At 40.8% G+C, this 23,385-nt stretch overlaps 1 protein-coding gene across 1 annotated transcript in view; it reads left to right on the top strand.

Moving 5' to 3' along the window:
• Nucleotides 1–14,462: 14,462 nt before the first annotated feature.
• ARL8B (ARF like GTPase 8B) overlaps nt 14,463–23,385 on the top strand; it is a 45,579-nt gene continuing 36,656 nt past the window's right edge. Inside the window, exon 1 of the mRNA XM_077857990.1 lies at nt 14,463–14,766. Within this exon, the coding sequence (XP_077714116.1) occupies nt 14,644–14,766 (123 nt within the window). The 5' untranslated portion in view covers nt 14,463–14,643. The remainder of the gene's footprint in view (nt 14,767–23,385) is intronic.

Below are 23,385 nucleotides of genomic sequence, written 5' to 3'. Positions count from 1 at the left end.
TCAGCATGGAGCACCACAGGGAGCTCGATCTCATAACCCTGAGATCATGACCTAAGCCAAAACCAAGAGTCAGACACTTAACGAACTACGCCACCCAGGTGCCCCTGGAAGCATATGCTTTTCATCATATTCCATTTCTACATGGCACAAGACATATTTACAAACAGAGTCAAATTTATCTTTAGTTTCTGTGTAATAAGACAAAAGTAGGTAAATCTATGCTTAGTAAATTCATGTTTGATTTGGAAATGATCTAGTCAATGAATTTACATCTTTAACTTAACTTAGCAAAACTCTGAGGTTTCAAGTTACCAGAATGTAGAGGTCACTTTTAGGCAACAGGCTTGAGCACTGAAAACCTGAATAAAGTAAAAGGATCAGCGGTGGACACTGAGCTGAATGCAGGCTCATTAAGCAACCCACCTCAAAATAGCCATAGGCCCTAACTGACGAATTACAATCAAGCACAGTTCCCAATATTATCAAAAAGGAGAAATTCCATATGTTTCCACACCACCACATTCTGCCCCATAACTGTAGTCCCTCATCACCACCCTATGGTAGCCTCTCCTTTGCTGTCCTGCCCACCCCTTCTTGCTCCTGGCTGGTATATTCAATAAACTTCTATTACCTTTGTTCTACCTTGAATGAATTCTTTCACCGCCCGCACCATAGGCCCCCACCCAATTGGGATGCCCCATATTTGATGGCCCCCATCTGATCAGGGCACCCACACAAAAAGATTTTTGGAAGTTAATTTTAAAGACATATACAATAACCATAATTATTGCACCTAAAAACTCCTATCCCACAGACATCTGTCTAAATCATTTGCTCCCAACAATTCTGTTTAGACTACTCAAAAACTTCATGAGGTGTTAGACAAAGTAAGACATCATCTCAAGCTAATTTTCTTGTGGACAAATTTTGCAACAGAGATAACCTGAACTTATTTGACCTCTGAAAATTGGTGATGGGAAAGTCATTAAAATGAAGCTGTGATGTGTGGGCACAGGGAGTTCTCACGCCTTACCACTCATAGTCAATTGGAGACCCAACAGGAAGAGGTGGACTTTACCTTACATGGACTTGATCTTGAACATGGATGCTACTCCAGCCAGAGGAAGAGAGGCTTTCCTCAACCCCCTGTGCAATAGCTCTGCCCATGAGAAGCCACCACATAGTAAACTCCCAGTTTACTCCAATGGATTTTTAGTTCCTAACAGCCTTTCCAACTTACCCCTTTTCTCCTCAAAAAGCATGTCTCTCCTTGGTTCCCTGGATTTGCATGTGGTTTGGCTGCACCTTGTTTATCCCATACTGCAATTCTTTTTTTCCCCCAAATAAACCCATCTTTTGCTGGTAAAATAACTGGCAGTGTCTATTTTTAAGGTTAACAGACTTTAGTAAGCCTATGCGGGACAAAAGTACTCTAATGCTAACTCTCAAGATACACCTTTTTTGGGGTGCCTGGCTGGCTCAGTCGAAAGAGAGTATGACTCCTGATCTCAAGGTCATGAGTTTGAGCCCCATGTTGGGTACAGAGATTATTTACATAAATAAATATATTTTTAAAAAGACATACCTGTTTTAATTAAACCAACCAAGTAGAACTAGCTTTAATATTGAATATTTTCCCAGATCATGTGAATCTGAAATTTATTAGGGTTAGTTCCTATCATATTTTTGAGAATTCAGTTTACTTATTTATTTTTTAAAGATTTTTAAAAAATATACTGCAATTTTTAAAAATTTTTTTATTTATTTATGATAGGCACACAGTGAGAGAGAGAGAGGCAGAGACACAGGGAGAGGGAGAAGCAGGCTCCATGCAGACGTGGGACTTGATCCCAGGACTCCAGGATCACGCCCTGAGCCGAAGGCAGGCGCTTTAACTGCTGAGCCACCCAGGCATCCCAAATTCAGTTTATTTAAACACTTAATTTTCTTTAAGCCAACTAAATAGAGCTCTTTTACATATTAATTTCGGCAACACCATCTGGAAATAGATTATACCATGTATCTACAACACATACACATATAGACACCCACAAACAGATGTAAACAGAGGCTTTTTAGCTTCCATTTCAAAATTACTGCCATGAATTAAGTACAATAATACAAAACTCACTAGTTAAAAAAGAAGTTGTATCTAAGTTGTTTTTCTGGGAGATAGACTAGATTAAGTTTACTTGCTTAGATGATTACAGCTTTTTAATATTTGTGGAGAAGACATTTAATTTTTTTTTTTAGAATTTATTTGTTTATGCTAGTTTTGTGCTTCATGTCTGGATGTAACAATAAAGCTCCTGATTAAGCACACACACATACATATTTTTAAATTTTTTTGAGTTAGTGATTTTCTTTCTTTTCTTTAATTTTTTAAATTTAAATTCAACTTGCCAACGTATAGTATAACACCCAGTGCTGTGCTCCTCACATCAGGTGTCCTCTGTAATGCCTATCACCCAGTTAGTTACCCCATCCCCCCCCTCCTCTCCTTCCACGCCCCTCAGTTTGTTTCCCAGAGTCAGGAGTCCCTCATGATTTGTCTTCCTCTCTAATTTTTCCCCACTCAGTTTCCCCTTTTCCTTTATAGTCCCATTCACTATTTCTTTTTTTCTTTAAGATTTTTATTTATTTATTTATTCATTCATTCATGAAAGAGAGAGAGAGAGAGAGAGAGGCAGAGACACAGGCAGAGGGAGAAGTAGGCTCCATGCAGGAAGCCCAACATGGGACTCAATCCTGGGTCTCCAGTATCATGCCCTGGGCCAAAGGCAGGCGCTAAACCGCTGAGCCACCCCGGGATCCCCCCTTTCACTATATCTTATATTCCACATATCAGTGAAATTATATAATTGTCTTTCTCCAATTGGCTTACTTCACTCAATGTAATACCCTCTAGTTCCACCCACTTCAATGTAAATGGTAGGTATTCATCCTTTCTGATGGCTGAGTAATATTCCATTGTATACATATACATATACATATACATACACCACATCTTCATTCATCTGTTGAAGGACATCTGGCTTCTTCCACAGTTTGGCTATTGTGGACACTACTGCTATGAACATTGGGGTGCAGGTGTCCTGGCGTTTCACTACATCTGTATCTTTGGGGTAAATCCCCAGTAGTGCAATTGCTGGGTCGTAGGGTAGCTCTATTTTTAACTTCTTGAACCTCCACACTATTCTCCAGGGTGGGTACACCAGCTTGCACTCCCATCAACAGTGTAAGAGGGTTCCCTTTTCTCCACATCCTAGCCAATATTTGTTATTTCTTGTCTTGTTAATTTTAGCCATTCTCACCAGTGTAAAGTGGTATCTCCTTATGGTTTTGACTTGTATTTTCCTGCTGACAAGCGATGTGGAGCTTTTTTTTTTTTTTTTTTTTGAGATTTTATTTATTTATTCACAAGAGACACAGAAAGAGGCAGAGACACAGGCAGAGGGAGGAGAAGCAGGCTCCATGAAGGGAGCCTGATGTGGGACTCCATCCTGGGACTCTGGGATCATGCCCTGAGCTGAAGGCAGACGCTCAACCACTGAGCCACTCAGGCACCCCTGGAGCATTTTTTATATGCGTCTGTTGTCCATGTGTATCTTCTTTGGAGAAATGAGTGTTCATGTCTTCTGCCTATTTCTTGACTGGGCTACTTACTTTTTGCATGTTTGATAAGTTCTTTATATTTATATTTCTTGGATACTAGCCCTTTATAAGATACATCATTTGCAAATATCTTCTCCCATTCTGTAGGTTGTCTTTTGGTTTTGTTGACTGTTTCCTTTGCTTTTGATCTTGATGAAGTCCCAGTAGTTCATTATTGCTTTTGCTTCCCTTGCCTTTAGAGACGGGTTTTGCAAGACGGGTTTTGAATGGCCTAGTTCAAAAAGGTTGCTGTCTGTGTTCTCCTCTAGGATTTTGATGGATTCTTGTCTCACATTTAGATCTTTCATCCTTTTTGAGTTTATCTTTGTGTATGATGTAAAAGGATGGTCCAGTTTTATTCTTCTGCATGTGGCTGTCCAATTTTCCCAACACCATTTATTGAAGAGACTGTCTTTTTTTCCATTGGATATTCTTTCCTGGTTTGTTGAAGATTTGATCATAGAGTTGAGGGTCCAGCTGGGTTCTCTATTCTGTAGCGTTGATCTATATGTCTGTTTTTGTGCCAGTACCATGCTGTAGAAGACACTTTAGATTTGTCCTCTCCAAGTCAAGTTCCAAACGACCTTTCCCCCTTTTGTTTTTTCTTTTGATAAGAATTACCTCCCTGAAGTTTGGGTATCAAAGAGATGGTCTAGGTAGGAATTCTAGATATGATCTCAGTAGAACATTTACATCACAAAGGCACAGGAAAAAAATAGTTCCTATACACCTTTTGAGATAAATAGGGAAGTTTGAAGGGTTGGTAAAAAGGACAGATAGACTGAAGTGTTTCTAGAGCCACCATCTCTGGTCCTGTAAAGACCAGATTTGTAAAACAAAACAAAACAAAACAAACAAAACAAAACAAAACAAAACAAAACAAAACAAAAAACACAAAAAAACAGCTGTCTTTAATTCCTCAAAGAATTGTGTTGCCACCTAAAGGATATGAAGGACTAACATACCCACTTGCTTCTGTTAGAATGTTTTCCTTGCCTGCTAGATACATTTAACTTAGGGGAGAGAAGACGATACAAAATTCCTATCAGGCTCTATATATCAGCTTCCAATTTGGCCAAATTTCTGACATAGAGTTATTAAATCCCTCCAAATATCTTATCAGTTTTTAGCGGGCACAAACAGTAAATATTTCTGGCAGTATTGCACAGCCATTAAATTTAATTTGTTTCCCCCTCACTGTTTAAGGAAATAAGGTAGCAGCTTACCAGAAAAATCTCTCAGAGTCCCATCAACTTTGGTAAGTGCCCTCATTCCAGCATAGATATGGGGGTATTGAAGTAGATGTTAGGGAATTTGCATAGGACCTTTGAGACAATCTTTTTTCGGGTGTCCCAGTTGATTACAGCTGAGATGTTAATCCTTGGACCTGCATTTTGATGATGGACCCTTAGGTGCAATGGGGGAGATCCAGGTATTATGCTAAGTGCCTTGGATCTGTGTGGTTCTAAAGCAAATAGCTGGCAGACCTTTGTTTACATTGTTGTTCCAAAGTCCTTTCATTTAAAAAGACTTTTTTTTTTTTAAGATTTTGTTTATTTGACAGTGAGAGCAAGAGAACACAAGCAAGGACAGCAGCAGGCAGAAGAGAAGCAGGCTCCTCGCTGAGGGATGCCTTAACCCACTGAGCCATCCAGGTGTCCCTCCAAAGTCCTTTCAAAGTACTCGACTGTGGCCTTGAGAGTTGTGTCAGGCTGATGGCCTCCCATCTTATTTTTTGCCCTTTTTTGCCAACTCACTAATCTCAGGAGATAATCCATTTAAGAATAGGACAGCTAGAACGTTTGGGTGACCTTCTTTGTTGTATGGAACCAAAATGCCATGGGAAGAGAACTTCCAAACAGATCTTAAAGTCTGCCACAGATTCATCTTCCTTTTGTTTGCATGTTTCGATAATAGACCAATCAGTGCAGTCAGGGAAAACTCTCTGAATGGATTCTAAAAAATCAGCTTCCCCAAAAGCTTTGGCTGGTTCATGAGGGGCATATTAAAGATTAAGAATCTCAAATATCATCCTTGGGGGTTTGCCATTTTTGCTTCCTGTGCCCATTTTGGGGCATCATGCCAATACGCACATGAGTTGATAACGATCTGGGAGCCAGGGAGCATAATCCTGATGATGACTTGAAATTGTTCCAAAAATCAGCTTCCCCAAAAGCTTTGGCTGGTTCATGAGGGACATATTAAAGATTAAGAATCTCAAATATCATCCTTGGGGGTTTGCCATTTTTGCTTCCTGTGCCCATTTTGGGGCATCATGCCAATACGCACATGAGTTGATAAAGATCTGGGAGCCAGGGAGCATAATCCTGATGATGACTTGAAATTGTTCCAAAAACTTCTGGGATCCTCCCTAGGTTTAGAAAATTTTTTGCCTATAGCCCTAAATTTCACCTTTGACCAAGGAGTAAAAGATGCCTAAGGAGGCATCTGAGATTGGACCAAGGTTGCAGGTTGCATCCTGCAAATTTAGGGGGTTTTATTTTAAAAAGTAACTATTTAATAGTCTCTTAGAGTGGAAAGGCAATTCAGAGAGAGAATTAGGAAACTGGGAGCACTCTGGGAAAGGACAGAGGGAGTAGGAGGAGTCACATTAGTCTCAGGTACCTCTTGTGTCTTTAATTTTTCATTAGCCTTTTGTAATGACTCTTCAGTGAAGTGATTTTGAAATCTCGAAGCCTGTGGGAAGCTTCTGCATACCAGTTAAAATAGGTATTCCATTTGGTTTAATTCAGGAACTCTTCCTTTCAAGTGCACATCTCAAACAATCTGGTCCAATTGGCCTGTTCCCTTTAATGCCCATTGTAATTCTATGTTTTTAGATAAGATTTTGCCATTTTTGTAGGTATCTACAGCTTTCTGGGACTATCATTTTTAGACATAAAATGAGCAGGTAAAACCATAAAATGCTGGAAGTAGTGTGCTTATCTTTTTAAAATTCTATTTATTCGTTCATTTGAGAGAGAGAGAACAAGCAGAGAAAGGGGCAGAAGGAGAAGCAGACTCCCCGCTGAGCAGGGAGTCTGAGTGTGGGGACTCTACCCTAGGACCTTGGGATCTTGACCTGAGCTGAAAGCAGACACACAACCCACTGAGCCACCCAGGCAGCCTGTGCATAACTCTTTAGATTTATTTATTTTTTTAAAGATTTTATTTATTTATTCATTAGAGACACACACAGAAAGAGAGGCAGAGACACAGGCGGAGGGAGAAGCAGGCTCCATGCAGGGAGCCCGATGCGGGACTCCATCCTAGGTCTCCAGGATCGCTCCCTGGGCTGAAGATGTTGCTAAACCGCTGAGCCACCTGGGGCTGCCCAAACTCTTTAGATTTAAAAAATCCCATTCCTTTTACCTACGAGTAAAAGAAGTTTCAGTGTCTCTTGAAGCTAGGCAAATGGATGTGCCTCTGGGTAGGGGATTGTGTGGTGTTTCAGTGTACCTCATTGCACAGAAATTTCCTTGAGGTTAGCAGGTGACCTAGTATCAATCTAACCCATCCCATGACCATCTCATCATAATATGGGACTATTTGGGTTAGGTGGCCAGCACTGTAACAGCTTTTAACTGTTTGATTCATGACCACCAATTTTGTGGCTCTTTTGGCTTCTGAGATTCCCGTTAGCAATAACCTATACTCATCGGACCCAGTTTAAGTCAGACTCAGTCCAATTTCAGATCCGATCTGGCTCTGGTACCTATGTTGGACCCAGCCTGGGAAAAGAACTGAATCAGCAGACTCCAAAGAATCAGGATTGCAGTCTGATTAAAATGAAAACAAAACAAAACAAAACAAAACCCACAATAACAACAAAAACAAATGGAGAACTACAGCAGCAACCAGGAGTACCAATGTGAAATCTGGAATCTGGGGACAAAACCAAGGATTGGAATTTCCAACCAAGTAGGGAACAGTGGAAAGCAAATGAGACAAGGAGCTCAATACAAAGAACAGAGCTGAGAACTGAGAGAACTTAACCTGAGAAACAGGGAGACAGAGAACTCACAGTGTTCACCAGTGCCATGAGTGTGTTTCTCACTGTTTCCAAATGCCATCAGAGGTTCCTTTTGGATCCTACTGCTGCTACAAATCTGTTAAACCCAAACTCAACTGAGTAAATTTAAAGATCTGATTGGCTTTATTCAACAACTCATGAACTGGAAGTATCCCATCCCCCAAGCAGAAAAGAGCTTTGAGGAGCTGTGCAAAAAAGGAAGGCTTTTAAAGGCAGAAACAGGGGCGGGACAAGAGTTATTAGTAAAAGCAAAGATTGTTCCAGGTAAGGTAACCTTCCTTTGGGCCAGGGCCAGGGTCTATCATGCTGATGACCTCACTAGTGCTGATCAGGAAATTCCAGATTGACTGGTCAGTCTGGAGTTGATGACAGGAAAAGTCACATTCCTGCAGTTAAGTCTTGGTTTGCCTAAATGAGGGCAAGGGATTCCATTTTGGGCCTGCTGTCCTCCCCAACCCCCTTTCAAAAACAATCTCAATTGCCCCAAGGACTTTAGTTAGTAAGGTTGCAATATATTTTTTAAAGATTTTATTTATTTATTCATGAGAGAAAGAGAGAGAGAGAGAGAGAGAGAGGCAGAGACACAGGCAGAGACACGCAGGGAACCCGACGTGGGACTCAATCCCAGGTCTCCAGGATCAGGCCCTGGGCTGAAGGCGGCGCTAAACCGCTGAGCCACCCGGGCTGCCCCTAAGGTTGCAATATTGGTTCATCAATTGTTAACAGCTGTAAGAAAGTTAACAAATGTAATTGGGGAAGGTGTGACTGAGGAAGGAGGGTTATGGGAACTCTTCGTCCTAGTTGCTCAGTTTTTAGTACACCTAAAACTCTCCTTCCCCAAATAAAGGCTGCTTAAAAAAAAGAATTATTTTCTCTTTCATGTAGGAATCCCTTCCTGAACAGTACAATTAGGCTGCTATGAAATTATAAGGTTTTAGAGGAAAGAGATTCTTAAATTTTATCTTATCCCAAACCTTTACTTCATACTAAGGAAGTGGAAGCCCAGAGGAGAGGTGACTGGCCCGAGATTGCACGGTAATTTAGTTTTTATGGCCAAAATTACAACTTTTATTTTATTGAACACAAGCCTTTTCCTTCCTAGCAGACTGCTCTTTGCACCACCCTACACTGCATTACGTACCTACTTTCTACCTACGGAATTCTCAAATGGTTGGCTTTTCTTAAACTGGGGTTGACTAGCTCAGGTTTAGAATGATGAGGAATGTTTGTTCCTTCTGTAGGGGCAAGGGCAGGCTGCACTGGCATGATGATTATTCTGAGCTGAAGGCCACCTGGATCCTGCAGGCTCCACAGAAATTTTTGCACCTCTTTTACCTACCTAGAAGAATCAAAACTGGGGGTCTTTCCAAGAATAAGGATTATTAGCAGAGATAAATTTTATCCGAGTGACTCATTTGCATCACAGGGCTAACATCTAATTACCAAACTTCTGGGGTGCTCGACTGGCTCAGCAGGTAGAGCGTGCCACTCGTGGTCTTGGAGTTGTGAGTCAGAGCCCCTATCAAAAAAATGAAGTCTTAAAAAAAACAAAAACAAAACATCTCCTCTTCATATTGCTCTGTGAAGTGCATTCCTTTCCTCTGAAGTCCCAGCCCCCAGCCGCCTTCTACTTATTTCAGGATGACATATATACCTCACTTTGCCAGTCTTTGTGGAGTTTCCACGTCTTTGTGGATTCCCTGTAGATATGCTTTTGAATTTTATTTTCTCCTGTTCATCTGTCTCATGTCAATTTAATTCTGAGTCCAGCTAGAAGGATTTGTGAGAGGACAGGAATTCTTCCCCCCTGACACTTCTAAAGAGAACTCCCTGTTTCTTGCTTCTCTTTTCCTGAGGCCAACAGTTTCCATTTAAAAGGCAGAGCTGACATTCTTCCTCTTGCAGATGGGAGTGGGGGGGGGGGGGGCATCTATACGGCCTGGAGTGACATCCATGGCTAATGAAAAATTCTTAACTGACTTGGCTAACGTACAGAAATATCCCGTGGATGAGGTCCAGCTGCTGTCATTTTAAGAGGCTATGAGGCTGATAATGAGGTCAGTAGGAACATATGGAATGTGTCACACCCATTTTATTCCTTGGCCAAAGCTATTATCCTGTTAGACAAGTGTGAAGCTAACAAAACAGATGCCTAAGAGACTAGATTTCAGAATCCTCATACTGACTGCTTCATTTGCTCAAAATGACTTTATTGATTTAAGTAGAAATGGTCCCTGTCCTTAGGAGATTACAATTTAAAATCATGTCCCTAACTGTGATATTACCTCATCTGTGCCTCAGTTTTCTGATAGCTGAGACTAAAAGGGTCTTCAAGGATGCATTCAGCTCTGATTGCCTAGATTTTTATGTTTCTTATTACAACAGCCATAAGGCAAACTTATCAGTCCCTCTTATCTCTTATCCCATCCTCACCATCCACACTGCAGGACACTGGGATTCCTGACCTTTACACATGACTTTTGAATGTGTCTGAGCACATGATCCTGCATTCCTATTCTTTTAACTTAATTCTACACAAAGTTCAAAGGCAAGAGTGTACTAAATCCCATAGGATTTAGTACACTACTTGACTGAGTTCAGCAGAGAATGTCTCTTCAATTAAAACAACAAATAAGGGTGGTACCTTTATCCCTATTTTATTTTAATATTTTATTTGTTTATGAGAGAGAGAGAGAGACAGAGAGTGAGAGAGAGGAGGAACAGTGGGGAGAGAGAAATGCAAGCTCCTCGCTGACCAGGAAGCCCCACACGGGGCTCGATTCCAGCATGCTGGGATCACAATCTGAGTGGAAGGCAGACACTCAACCGACTGAGCCACTGAGGCACCCCATCCCTATTTAAAGATGAGAAGTGGAGACCCTGAATTGTTAACAAAATGTCCTAAGATACTATGCCCTAGAAATAGTAACTAGCATTTAGTGAATATTAATAAATAGAGGCACAGAGAGGTTAAGCAACTTCGATAGTTCACACAGCTGATGGGCAGAGGAGCTGATGATCACAATCAGCCCTTCTAAACTATGTAGGCTATATGTAATAAGTATATCATCCTGCCTTTTGCTACCTTACTTAATCTAACTTAATGTAAACTGTTAAAATGAGTTACTTCAAAGATGAGGGGATTGAGGATTACCTTTTTCTTGTCACATTTCTGTATTATTTGATATTACAGCCATAATATTGTGCTTATATGATAAAAAAATCCCCCCATTCTTTTAATGGCAAACTAGAATTAGAAGGTAAGAATGACTTTTTCATTAAATGGTTTTAGAGGTGAAGGGAACTGCAATAATTGTAAAGGTTGAGGAATGTTCAATTTCTCATTTTCATATGTGTGTTTATTTGTTTCTTGTCCTTCCAACCAGAATGAAAGCTCTGGATGGTCAGCACCTAAGTACCTACCAAGTCATGGTTCCAGCCACCATCATTGCTTCCTAAAACTAATACAACAGCTTCCTAACCATCTCACCACTTCTATTCTTGCCCCCTGCATTTGTTTGCTACAGCTCCCATAAGAAAGAACCATAAACTGAGTGCTAAAAACCACAGTTTGTCCCACAGTTCTGGAGGTTGCAAGTGCAAGATAAAGATGTTGGCCAGGTTGGTCCTTTGCTGTAAAAGAGAATCTGTCCCATGCCACTCCTTTTTTAAAAATTTTTTAAAAGATTTATTTATTTATTCATGATAGAGAGAGAGAGAGAGAGAGAGAGAGAGAGGCAGAGACACAGGAGGAGGGAGAAGCAGGCTCCATGCCGGGAGCCCGACGTGGGACTCGATCCCGGGACTCCAGGATCACACCCTGGGCCAAAGGCAGGCGGTAAACCGCTGAGCCACCCAGGGATCCCCTCCTATACCTCTCCTCTTGATCCTGGTGGCTTCCTGGCCATTCCTTGGTGTTCCCTGGCTTGCAGCTGCAACATTTCAGTGTCTGCCTCTGTCATCACATGGTCTTCTCCTCTCCTGTGTATCTTCTGCTATTCTTATAAGAATACCAGTTATTTTGGATTAAAAGTCGACTCTTCTCCAGTATGATCATCTTCACTGATTATGTCTGCAATGGCCCTATTTCCAAACAAGGTCACTGAGGTATTGGGGGTTAGGACTCCAACATACCTTGTGGAGGGACACAATTCAACCCATAATGACAATTCTCCTTGGAGCCACCAGAGTCAACTTTTAAAAATATAAATTGGTTAGCTCACCTGATTCCCCATCATACCAAGAGTAATATCCGAACTAGGGATACCAGGTCCTATTTCCTCTGGTCCCTGCCTATTTCTCCATCCACATCTCTTTCTACTCCCTGCCTTATTAATCTGAGCTAGGCACACTGTTTTTCTGTTTACAGAGCATTCCATGCCCCCTCTCCCACAGGGTCTTTGCTGTTCCTTCTGTTTGGGATGTGCTTCCATCAGATCTGTGCTTGGTTCTCTTTCTCACTTCCTCCCAGTCTTCCCATCCAGGGTTACCTCCTCTGAGAGGTCTATTCTGATTCTAACTAGAACAAGGGGCTACTCTTGTATCCTTCTATTGTTCAGTTTCCTTATAATGCTCAGTACTACATGGCATTATTTTTTTTAAAAGATTTTATTTATTTATTCATGAGAGAGAGAGAAAGAGAGAGAGAGAGAGAGAGGCAGAGACACAGGCAGAGAGAGAAGCAGGCTCCATGCAGGCAGCCCGATATGGGACTCAATCCCGGGACTCTGGGATCAGGCCCTGAGCCAAAGGCAGATACTCAACTGCTCAGCCACCGAGGTGTCCCACTACATGGCATTATATCTTCTATTTATTTGTTTCTTATATTACATGTCTCTTCACTAGAATGTAAGCTCCATGAGGGCAAGGACTTTTTTTTTTTTAGTATGAAAGACTTGCTGATATTTACATTTATTTTTTAATTAAATTAAACTTTTGAACATGCAACTCATTTCCATAGTGGAAACAGACAAACAAAAGACAGCTAGAGAAGTCTCATTCCCATTCCTGCCTCTGGCCACCCAGTTTCTTCTATCCCATAGGAAACCATTTTTACTGGTCTTCCAGCATTTCTTTATGCAGATACACTGGATACTTGTATATATGTACATACTTTGCATTTACAGTCCTTGAAAACATTTCTTGGACATCATCCCATATCAGTTTATAGAGAATTTCCTCATTTGTTTCTATAGCTGCATAGTATTCCCTTTTGGGGCCACACTATGGTTGTTTTTTGTTTTTCTAATTTTAATTTTTACAAAAGATTTTATTTTTTTATTCCTGAGAGATACAGAGAGAGAGAGAGAGAGAGAGAGAGGCAGAGACACAGGCAGAGGGAGAAGCAGGCTCCATGCAGGGAGCCCGACGTGGGACTCGATCCAGGGACTCTGGGATCATGCCCTGAGCCAAAGGTGGTGCTACACTGCTGAGCCACGCAGGGATCCCCAATTTAAATTTTTTTGTATATTTTTTATTGGAGTTCAATTTGCCAACATATAGCATAACACCCAGTGCTCATCCTGCCAAGTGCCCCCCTCAATGCCTGTCACCCAGTCACCCCAACAGCCGGCCCACCTCCCTTCCACCACCCCTTATTCGTTTCCCAGAGTTAGGAGTCTCTCATGTTCTGTATTTCTCACTGATTCTTTCTTTCTTTCTTTCTTTCTTTCTTTCTTTCTTTCTTTCTTTCTTTCTTTCTTTCTTTCTTTCTTCCTTCCTTCCTTCCTTCCTTCCTTCCTTCCTTCCTTCCTCTTTCTTTCTTTCTTTCTTTCTTTCTTTCTTTCTTTCTTTCTTTCTTTCTTTCTTTCTTTCTTTCTTCTTTTTTAAATATCTATTTATTTATTTATGATAGACATAGAAAGAGAGAGAGAGAGGCAGAGACACAGGAGGATGGAGCAGGCTCCATGCACCGGGAGCCTGATGCGGGACTCGATCCCGGGTCTCCAGGATTGCGCCCTGGGCCAAAGGCAGGCGCTAAAACGCTGAGCCACCCAGGGATCCCCCTCTCACTGATACTTTCACTCATTTTCTCTCTTTTCCCTTTATTCCCTTTCACTACTTTTTATATTCCCCAAATGAATGAGACCATATAATGTTTGTCCTTCTCCGATTGACTTGCTTCACTCAGCATAATACCCTCCAGTTCCATCCACGTCGAAGCAAATGGTGGGTATTCATCCTTTCTCATGGCTGAGTAATATTCCACTGTATACATAGACCACATCTTCTTTATCCATTCATCTTTCGATGGACACCGAGGCTCCTCCCACAGTTTGGCTACTGTGGACATTGCTACTAGAAACACCGGGGTGCAGGTGTCCTGCCGTTTCCCTGCATCTGCATCTTTGGGGTAAATCCCCAGCAGTGCAATGGCTGGGTCGCACACTCGGGGTTTTTTTAAATCGGTTCCCCCTTGATACAACACTTAGGGCTTCCCATCTTTTGCGACGACCAAAAATGTAGGAAGAGGTCTTCGCTGCATGGCGAGTGGCTCGCGCGTTGAAGACTTTCCGCGGAGAGCCGACTGTCCATAAACGGTTGCAGCAAGAGTGAGCTGACCCCTGTTAGGAGCCAGCCAGCAGCGCAGGTGGGGAGCCCTGGGGCCGCTCCCAGGGCCGCTCCCCGGTACGCGGCGCTTCGCGGAGGCTCCAGCAGGTGGCGCTGCAGGCGGCAGCCGCGCCCGGCCGCCCGGGCCACGTCGCTCTTGCCGTGGGCGCCGCCGGTGGCGCGGGGACGAGCGTGGGGGGCAGGGCGAGTCATATGACCCGCTCGGCTTCCTGGCTCCGGCCGCCGCCGCCCGCCCGTGTCCGCCAGTGGTGCGCCGCGGCCCCGAGGAGCCGTTGAGGGGTCGGGGCTGAGGCCCGCTCGAGTGGAAGCCGTCGCTGCCGCCGCCGCCGCCGCCGCCGCCGCCCGCCCGCCCGGCCGCCCGCGCCTTCTCCCTCCCGGCCGCCATCATGCTGGCGCTCATCTCCCGCCTGCTGGACTGGTTTCGCTCGCTCTTCTGGAAGGAGGAGATGGAGCTGACGCTGGTGGGGCTGCAGTACTCGGGCAAGACCACCTTCGTCAATGTCATCGCGGTGAGTGCCGCCGTCCGCGAGTCCGGCCCGGCGCCGGCCCGAAGGCCCGGGCCGGGGCTGCCGTCAGCGCGACGGGGCTAATGGGAGTGGGACGAGGGGAGGAGGTCAGCCGTTCCTGCCCCCTCCGCGGGCTGGGGCCGGGGGCCGGGGGCCGGGGGCCGGGGTTCCCGCGTGCTGTGGTGCGCCGCGCCCGGCCGCCGCCTTCTGCAAAGGGCCGGCCGGGTCCTCCTCGCGGGCGGGGGCTTGGAAGGGGCACACGTTGGCCTCGTCGCGCGTGTAGGGATGGGGGTCTGCGCATCGGGTTTGCTCCGGGGCGGGGGGGGGGACACCTGAAGGCTTCGCTCCAGCCTGTCACTTCCCCGAAGGGTGGGATTTGGCGAGCTGTCAGCCCCGTGAGAAAGCGTGAGGCTCGGAGCGTCCCTCAAGTGGCCGCTCGGGACGGGGAGCGCCGTGGTGCGGGGAGCAGCAGGCCGGCGCGGGGCGCCTTCCCGAGCACCGCGGACGGGATGTCTCCCTGTAACGCAGTTTACTGGTTTTCAGTGGTCCCCCTGGGGGCGGAGAGCAAGTTCAGCGCTGCCTGGGCTCGCCGGTAGGGACTGGGGAGGGGCGCTTCCAGCCCGTCCAGTGCTCGGTGGTCCGCAGCATTTATTAAGCCAAGCAGTTAAGGGGGGGGGGGGGGGCTTCTGCTTCTCCAGGGAAAGGGTGTCTAGGAGGGAGCTTGCCCTGGGAACCTGTATTGCACGCAGTGTGGTGCTTATTTAGTCAGCCTCGGTTGAGTGGAAGGATGATGATTGAATTTTGCTTGGGTGGTTAGTTGCGGGGAAGGAATAAGAGAGAAAGATGCTCTTCCATCTCAGTTTAGAGGCCCGGAGTTGATGTGACTCACTTGTAGCTGATAGGTGCTCCTACTTGTCAGGCATGAGCTTTGGAACTGTTTTAAAGAGAGAGGGCAGCAGTTCTTCCATCTTTTAGAGATGGTGGTTGAAATCCTTCTTTCATAGACCAGTGGCCCAACTGGTTTGGTTACAGGAATGATTCAAACACAGCTCCCTTGTGGGAGAAAATGTGTAACGTGTGACTCTTAGTCCTGCAGTAGTGGAGCAGCAGGAGTGAGTAAGACTTGAAGAAAAAGACGAGCAGAGATCCAGACTTCCTTTGAGGAACGTTGCATATAAGTATAAAAGAAAATTTGCCTACTTGTTTGGCTCCTCTTTGGCTCCTCTAGTGATGTGGTGGTGGTGGTGATGTTTTGGGTTTTGTTTTGGCTTGGGATGACTAACTTTTCAACATATATAGTAGAGTGGAAAGTATATGATAGCACCAAAATTAGTTTGAAATCCCTGTGGAGGGATCCCTGGGTGGCGCAGCGGTTTAGCACCTGCCTTTGGCCCGGGGCGCGATCCTGGAGACCCGGGATCGAATCCCACGTCGGGCTCCCGGTGCATGGAGCCTGCTTCTCCCTCTGCCTGTGTCTCTGCCTCTCTCCCTCTCTGTGTGACTATCATAAATAAATAAAAATTAAAGAAAAATCCCTGTAGATTAAATATTCATACTAGAGCTTTTATAGGATATGGGAAAGACTTAGTTAACTGTAAATTTTCTGGTGTTCTCTTGAGAGATAAGAATTGGAATCTCCTTGTAAACCTGATTTTTTTTTTTTACAAGACTGAATTAATATATAGTGTAGATGTAGGTGTATTACTACAATTAATTGTTGTATTTGTTGCAGAGTAGTTATTCTTGGGAAACTTGAAAAAGTTTAGTAAGTCTTTGAAGAACTTCTAAAGGCCTGAGCATGAAAATTATGCTTATTATGTTCTTTTTTTTTTTTTTTAAGATTTTATTTGTTTACCCATGAGAGGCAGAGAGAGAGGCAGAGACACAGGCAGAGGGAGAAGCAGGCTTCATGCAGGGAGCCTGATGCAGGACTCGATCCCAGGCCCCAGGGATCACCGGCAGAGGCTCAACCACTGAACCACCCAGGCGCCCCTTATTATGTTTTTCATAGATGGTGTAGTTTATTATAATGAGCAAGAACTTTGAAGTCAAGGAACTCTGGGTTTGCAATCTGACTCTTCCACTCAGCAGCCTTGTATCTTCTTTCAGTCCTCCTTGATTTCTCATCTATTAAATAGAGATAATAATATGTTTCTTAAAGAGTTGTTCTGGGAAGTAAATGAAATGACACATAGTAAGTGACTAGCACCAAGCCTGCCCATAGAAGGGGCTGGGTAAGTGGTAGCTGTTGTTATTTGTAGCCAATACATTGCTTCTTTAATGCAGAAGCAGTGTTTTGAAAAATATTCAGAAGGGAATTAGCTGGGTTCATTTCCTTCTTTGAATCTGATTTATCCAAATGTGTGCTCCAAGAGTGGATTTATGGACTGTGGCAAATAATCATATCATGTACTCTCCCCCCCCCCCCCCCCCGCCCCGATTTAAAAAATATATTAGATTATTTTAACAGCAGAGCTTCTGGAACACTGTTGAACTCAAAGTGAACTAGTGTTTCCACTTTTTTTTTTTTTTTTTTTTTACATTAGACAATTCTTTTTGAATTGTAGTGATATGGGTAGGTTTGGCTTAGAAAAAAATCTGGATTGTAATTGGTCATAGCCTTTAAGATCCTGAGAAAAAGAGACCTCAATAAAATTTATACCTTTTTAAAAAGAAATCTCAGACTCTAACTTAATCTGTGATTATTATCGAATATATTGAGGGTGAGGAAAAGTTTAGTAAAGTGATTTTTACAGACTTTTAGATAAAAACTGTTTCCAAGACAGTAATTTTAGCCTTATATTTAAAAAAATTAATTGAAAAAAAATAAAAAAATTAATTGAGCTATTCTTTATATTTTGTATAAGATGTTTGATTTATAGACTCAAAAATACAGATTGGTTGAATTTGATCTCACTTTAGAAAGTTGGCCATTTATTTACTCGCATTCAACAAGTAACTTGCCAGGTATGAAAAGTTTCAGGTGATGCCAGTTTTCTTTTGGTAAAAATCAACTTTTTGCATAAAATGTGTCTCTATATTCTGTCTTAAAAGTTAACACAAATTTCAGAAATGTCATTTAACTTACTCAAAAGGTTTGTGAAACTGAATTATTTATATGTAGGGTTTGGCCTTTTTCTGAAATCGGGCATTTTACTTACAGAGAGTTTCAATCCTAAAATTCATATTCTTGTAGTTTTAAAAATGGGATGATACTTTATTTTATCTAATATTTTTACATAGAGACCCTTAACATACATACTGTTCTCTTTGTTTTTAACATTAAACAAAGAAACCCCTCTAGTCGTTAATTTTCTCATTAGTGTTAAGGAATGAAATAATGCCCATTGCTAAGTATTCTGGCAGTTATTGCATAATAAATCATGTGTCCTATATGTGTAAAGTACATTGAGTAATCTTTATTTTTAACGGAGACTCTTACATGGGTTACAGGAGTTACTAAGAAATGTTTAATAGGATTTAGCAAAGTGTTATAAGCTACCTTTTATAGATAACTTTGTTTTTGAAATGAGTTGTATAAAAGTTTGTCTACATTTTTGTAAAGTATTGATGCTAAATTGGTTATTCCAAGGAAAGTTTATCACTGCTGAGAATTAGAAAAAGGAGATATTTGTAACGATTGTCGGAATTTGAACCTACAATCTTTTTTTTTTTTTTTTTTTAATAAGGGAGAGAGGGGAGGGTACTTTTGAACATTGCTTGGGGGAGGGGCAAATGAAGAGAATTTAAAGCAGATTACCTGCTGAGCTTGGAGCCCTGCTGGGGTTTGATCCCAGGACCCTGAGATCGTGACCTGAGCCAAAAGCAGGAGTTCAACGTTCAACTGATTGAGGTACCTAGGTGCCCCAAAGTAATTTTTTTTTAGGATTTGTAGAACTTTTAATTAGGTGGTTTAATTTTACTCTCATCTTACAGATGCAGCTAAAGGATCCAGAAAAGTAAGTGAAATTCCTAAGGCAGCTAACTCATAGCACAGATAAAATTAGAACCTAGGGTTAGTTCCCTTTCTACTTTTCTGGTCTACCTCTAAAATCCAGCTGAGATTAGAATCATATAGCTGTGGATTGGCAGGTCGTAATCCTTTAAAAATCTTTAAAAAATATATTTGTTCATAAATATACTCTTATGAATCTGGATAACATTTAAACCAAAGCGTCTTCAGCATGTTGATTAACATTTGAGGACTATTTGTGTGTGTGTGTGTGTGTGTGTGTGTGTGTGCGCGCGCGCGCACATGCATATCTCTGTATTGAGGATATGAATTAGGGGAAGGAATGATAATTATATAAAGTAGGAGTACTGGAATATTATATCATGTTTGGACATTTAAATAACTGGCTAACAAGCATTGTTGGGTAATTGAGCTATGTTTATTTTCCTTAAAAAGCAGAAATAATTCTGAATTTGATCGGAGTGTTTATTACTTACTCTGGAGTAAGAAAGGGGCAAATAGTTTTTAAAGAAACTATAATGTGGCTCACATCTATAGGTCAGTAAATTTGTAATTTTACTGTAAAAACTAGCCTTCCAATAAGGTAGTCTTCAAATTGACATTAGGAGTAGTAGCACATGAGGCATCCTGCTAGGGAGTTTCTCTTCTAAGTTCTTTACCTTCATCCCCATTCCCATTATTTTTGACATGCAGACCTAGAATATCAAAAGCTGAATGTTCTTGTTAAAAAGCTGTTAGAATGCAATAATATGTTTTAAATTACTGACTTAGAACATATCTCATAACTAAAGCATTTTTTAACTTTCTCAAAGATTAAAGTGGATGGTCACTGAACATAGATACAAAATGCATTGCACCTATAAAAACTAGTTACTTAAGTATTATTTTTAGATTTTTTTCTAATTATCAAGACAATTCAGGGTCATTAGAAATTTGAAAAGAATAAAGTAGGAGAAACCACATGTTACTGTTACCATCCAAGATTAACTGCTGTAAACATTTCAAAATATTTCCTTTTTTGTCCTTTTAGTTTTTTATTTTATTTTTTCTCTTTGTTTTTTTTAAATGAATATATCCAAACACTTTTTAAAAAAGTTTTGAGATATCTAGTTTTTCTGCTAATTATGGAATATGCATTTTTCTTGTGTAAAACTATTTTAATGCCTTTATAATTTATTCTGTTATGGCTTTATCTTGTGGCTGTACCATAATATATTTGATCATTTCCTCATTATTGGACATTTCAGTAGTTTCAGTAGTATACAGATTTGCCTCTCTATATCAATGTGCTCTGCATTTCCTAAGGATGAGTTACATCATTGGGTCAAACGATGGGAACATATTTCATGTCAAATGGCAAAATTGCTTTCCAGAAAATAAAGTATGTGCTCCTACCGAGAATGTCCTCTGAACAGATTTCATGTATAAAGTTGGACTTCAGCTAAGTATTTGTCCTTTGTTATTTTTAGGGCAAAACATATTTGGTTGTTGATAAGTAAACGTATTTTTAAACTATTCTGTTAGGTAATTGCTTGCTTCTGTATTTAATGTTTAAAGAAGTATCTGTTTCAGCAACTAAGACCAAGATTATAGAGAACATAATTCCTTTTCAATTTTCTTTTTTTATTGAGTTTTTTAGGCAAGCCATATAAATACAGCTCATCCCCTTTAGCTGTTTTTTGTTTTAATTTGTTTTAAGCTTAATGGTGGTTTGCATTAAGGGTTGTATTCCAGGAATCTGGCATATTTCCATGCAGTCCTTACCTAATCTTGTCCTATTATAGTGTGTTGCTGCTTTTTCTTGCAGGGTTGGGGGGAGTTAAAAAAATATTATTTTCTAATCAGAATCTAAGAAAGTTTGCCAAGTAGGGACTCCTGGATGGTTGGTTAAGCATCTAGCTTTTGATTTGGACTCTGGTCATGATCTCAGGGTCATGAGATGCAGCCCCTTGTCAGGAGCTTGCTTAAGATCCTTCTTCTCTCCCTTTGTCCCCCCACCTGTCTGTCTAAAAAAAAAAGGAAAGGAATGTTTGCCAAGTAGACCGTTTTTTGAAGCTATAGTATATGAATTTTTAAAATTAATAACTTGTGTATCTTTTATAATAATAAAATTGATTCGTGTCCTTTGTGCTCATATAAGGAAAAAACCAAGGAAAAAATATTAACTTATCTACTGAATAGGTCAAAATTAAATGATAATTTAAGGCATTTAGTTTTTCTAGGATGTGACAAACCAAAGTTGGAATCTCTAATGGAATAATTTAATTTCTTTCTTCAAAGTTAAAATCACAAGGCTTACATTGTATTGTGCTATTATTTTTAAAGGTTACACTGTTTCTTAAATTAGACATTGGATCTTGTATTTGGATCCAGTTTCATAGTTTGTCTAGTTTTATACACTAGAATAACATTCTTATTTCATATCCCAAAAGGCAATTCTTTTTACATTTAAAAAAAATCAAAGCTTTAGAGTTCATTTTAAAATCATCTCTAAAAATACTGTATTTAAAAAAATTGTAATAGTATCTTTAGGTTTCAGGTATCTAAGTTGTGATATTTCTGCTTGAAAATTGGAAGATTTCCCTTTGAAACTGGGTTAGAAAAATAATCATTTGTTATTAAAACAAAAAGCAAACCTTGGATGATGATTGGCAAAATGATCCTAAAAATGTCTTTTTTTTTTTTTTTTGCCAGTTTACTTGATGATAATTACTTTAGCTCTACCTAAGTAGTAATATTGTAAGAATATATTCTGAGCCTAAATTTGTTGGCATATGAATGTGGTATGAATGAGTTTTTTTGGAATATGTTTAAATGGCTGGTTGCATGAATTAGAATGGAATAGAGGTTAGGTACTGAGAGCCAGACTATTGAGGTTCAAATATTGACTCTTCTTTGACTTGTGTTATTTTTGACAAGTTATTTAACTCCTCAGTGTCTGTTCCCTTACATGTAAAATGGGAATAACAGTAGTTTCTACCTCATCTCATAGAGTTATGAGTTAATCCTTGTAAAACATTTTGAACAGTGTTCAAAGCAAGGCATGCGATATGGAAGTACTTCATAAATGTTAGCTGCTAGATTACTGTAATGTGCTCACCTTCAGGTCAGGGATTTCCGTTGCTTTTGTTCACCGATGTATTCCAGTTCTTACATACTAGGTGCTCAAATATATGTCTTTATGAACCCACATTTCCATTTTCATATTTCAGTATTTAAAGCTTGGAATAGTGTTAAGAATTAAGAATGCATCTTTATGGTAAAAGAGAGGTAGACTGATCCCTATAGGAAGGAAAGAGGGGCACTTGGCAGTAGTGTCTGCCCTTTAGAATTTAGGTGCCCTATACAAGTGTATGCTTAGATTGTAATTTTAAATTTGGATAAAACCATAATATTGGTATCCATTTGGGTGTGTTTGCTTTAATTTTTAAACCAGGATTTAAGATTAGAGTGGGTTTAATCACTCTTGACAACCATGAATTTGTAAGCTGCAAAAGGCAGTATGTTGTGTTTGTGGTAGCCTGTCCTCTCCTAGATGAGAAGTGGGCTACTGAGACTGTATGCAGGCTGTACCAGAAAGAGCTTTAGGCAGCGTTTCTTCTCTGAAAATGGTTTAAGGTCTGGTTTAGACATTGATTACTAGATCTACTTTTTCTTGAAAGCTTGTTTTGTATGGAGAGTGTTTGAATGCAGATATATAGACTTCATTATTTTTGAATAGTTCTTATCAGAGGAAAAACTAGGAAATGGAAGAAACCTACTTTTTCTGCCTCCAAAATCTAGCTGTTTCACTCCTAGCTTTTGGTTTATTTTGATATTACTGTTTTCTTCATTCAATGGCTGAATGTCCGAAAAACTTAAAACTTTATTATTAAAAAGAATACACATAATCCATATTGTTTCAAAAAAGCATTAGATATTACAAACAAAAAATATTTTTAATACCATTAGGATTTAATGACTATTAACATTAAGCTGTATGTCCTTCCAATTTTCTCCCTATCCTTTTATATATACACAAATATTTGCTTTTTTTAAACATTGAGCTATAATTGACTACAACATATTAATTTTAGGTGTATAATATAATGATTGCATATTTGTATGTACTGCAAAATGATCATCATAGTCTAACTAGTTAACATCCATCACCATGCATAGTGAAAATTTTTCAAAATCTTGTGACGAGAACTTTTAAGATTTACTTCTTTGACTTTCAAATAGGCAGTATAGTATTATTAATTATGCTGTACATCACCTTTTATTTATTTTATAACTGGAAGGTCATACCTTTACCTGTTTCCTCTACCACCGTCCTATACCCTCTGCCTCTGGCAGCCACCAAGTCTGTTCTCTGTGAACCCCCCCCCCTTTTTTTTTTAAAGATCCCACATGTAAGTGTCTTTCTCTTTGGACTTATTTCACTTAACATAATTATGCCCAATATATGCTTTCTTGATAACAGTGACAGGATCATCTTGATTACGTGCTAAGTGGTCTCATGTAGTCTATTTGACTTACCTACTTTGATGGCTAAAAGGCAATTCAAGTTCAGCCAGTTCAAGATGGAGCTTTTGATCCCCTTCTGCCGTAATCCAGGGAACCAACCTCTCTTCTTTTGAACATATGTCATAGGCTTTAATCAATCT

Source organism: Canis aureus, chromosome 19, assembly GCF_053574225.1.
Source record: "Canis aureus isolate CA01 chromosome 19, VMU_Caureus_v.1.0, whole genome shotgun sequence".
Lineage (NCBI taxonomy): Eukaryota > Metazoa > Chordata > Mammalia > Carnivora > Canidae > Canis > Canis aureus.
Note: the sequence above shows the minus strand (reverse complement) of the source record. Positions and strands in the feature narration are given on the sequence as shown.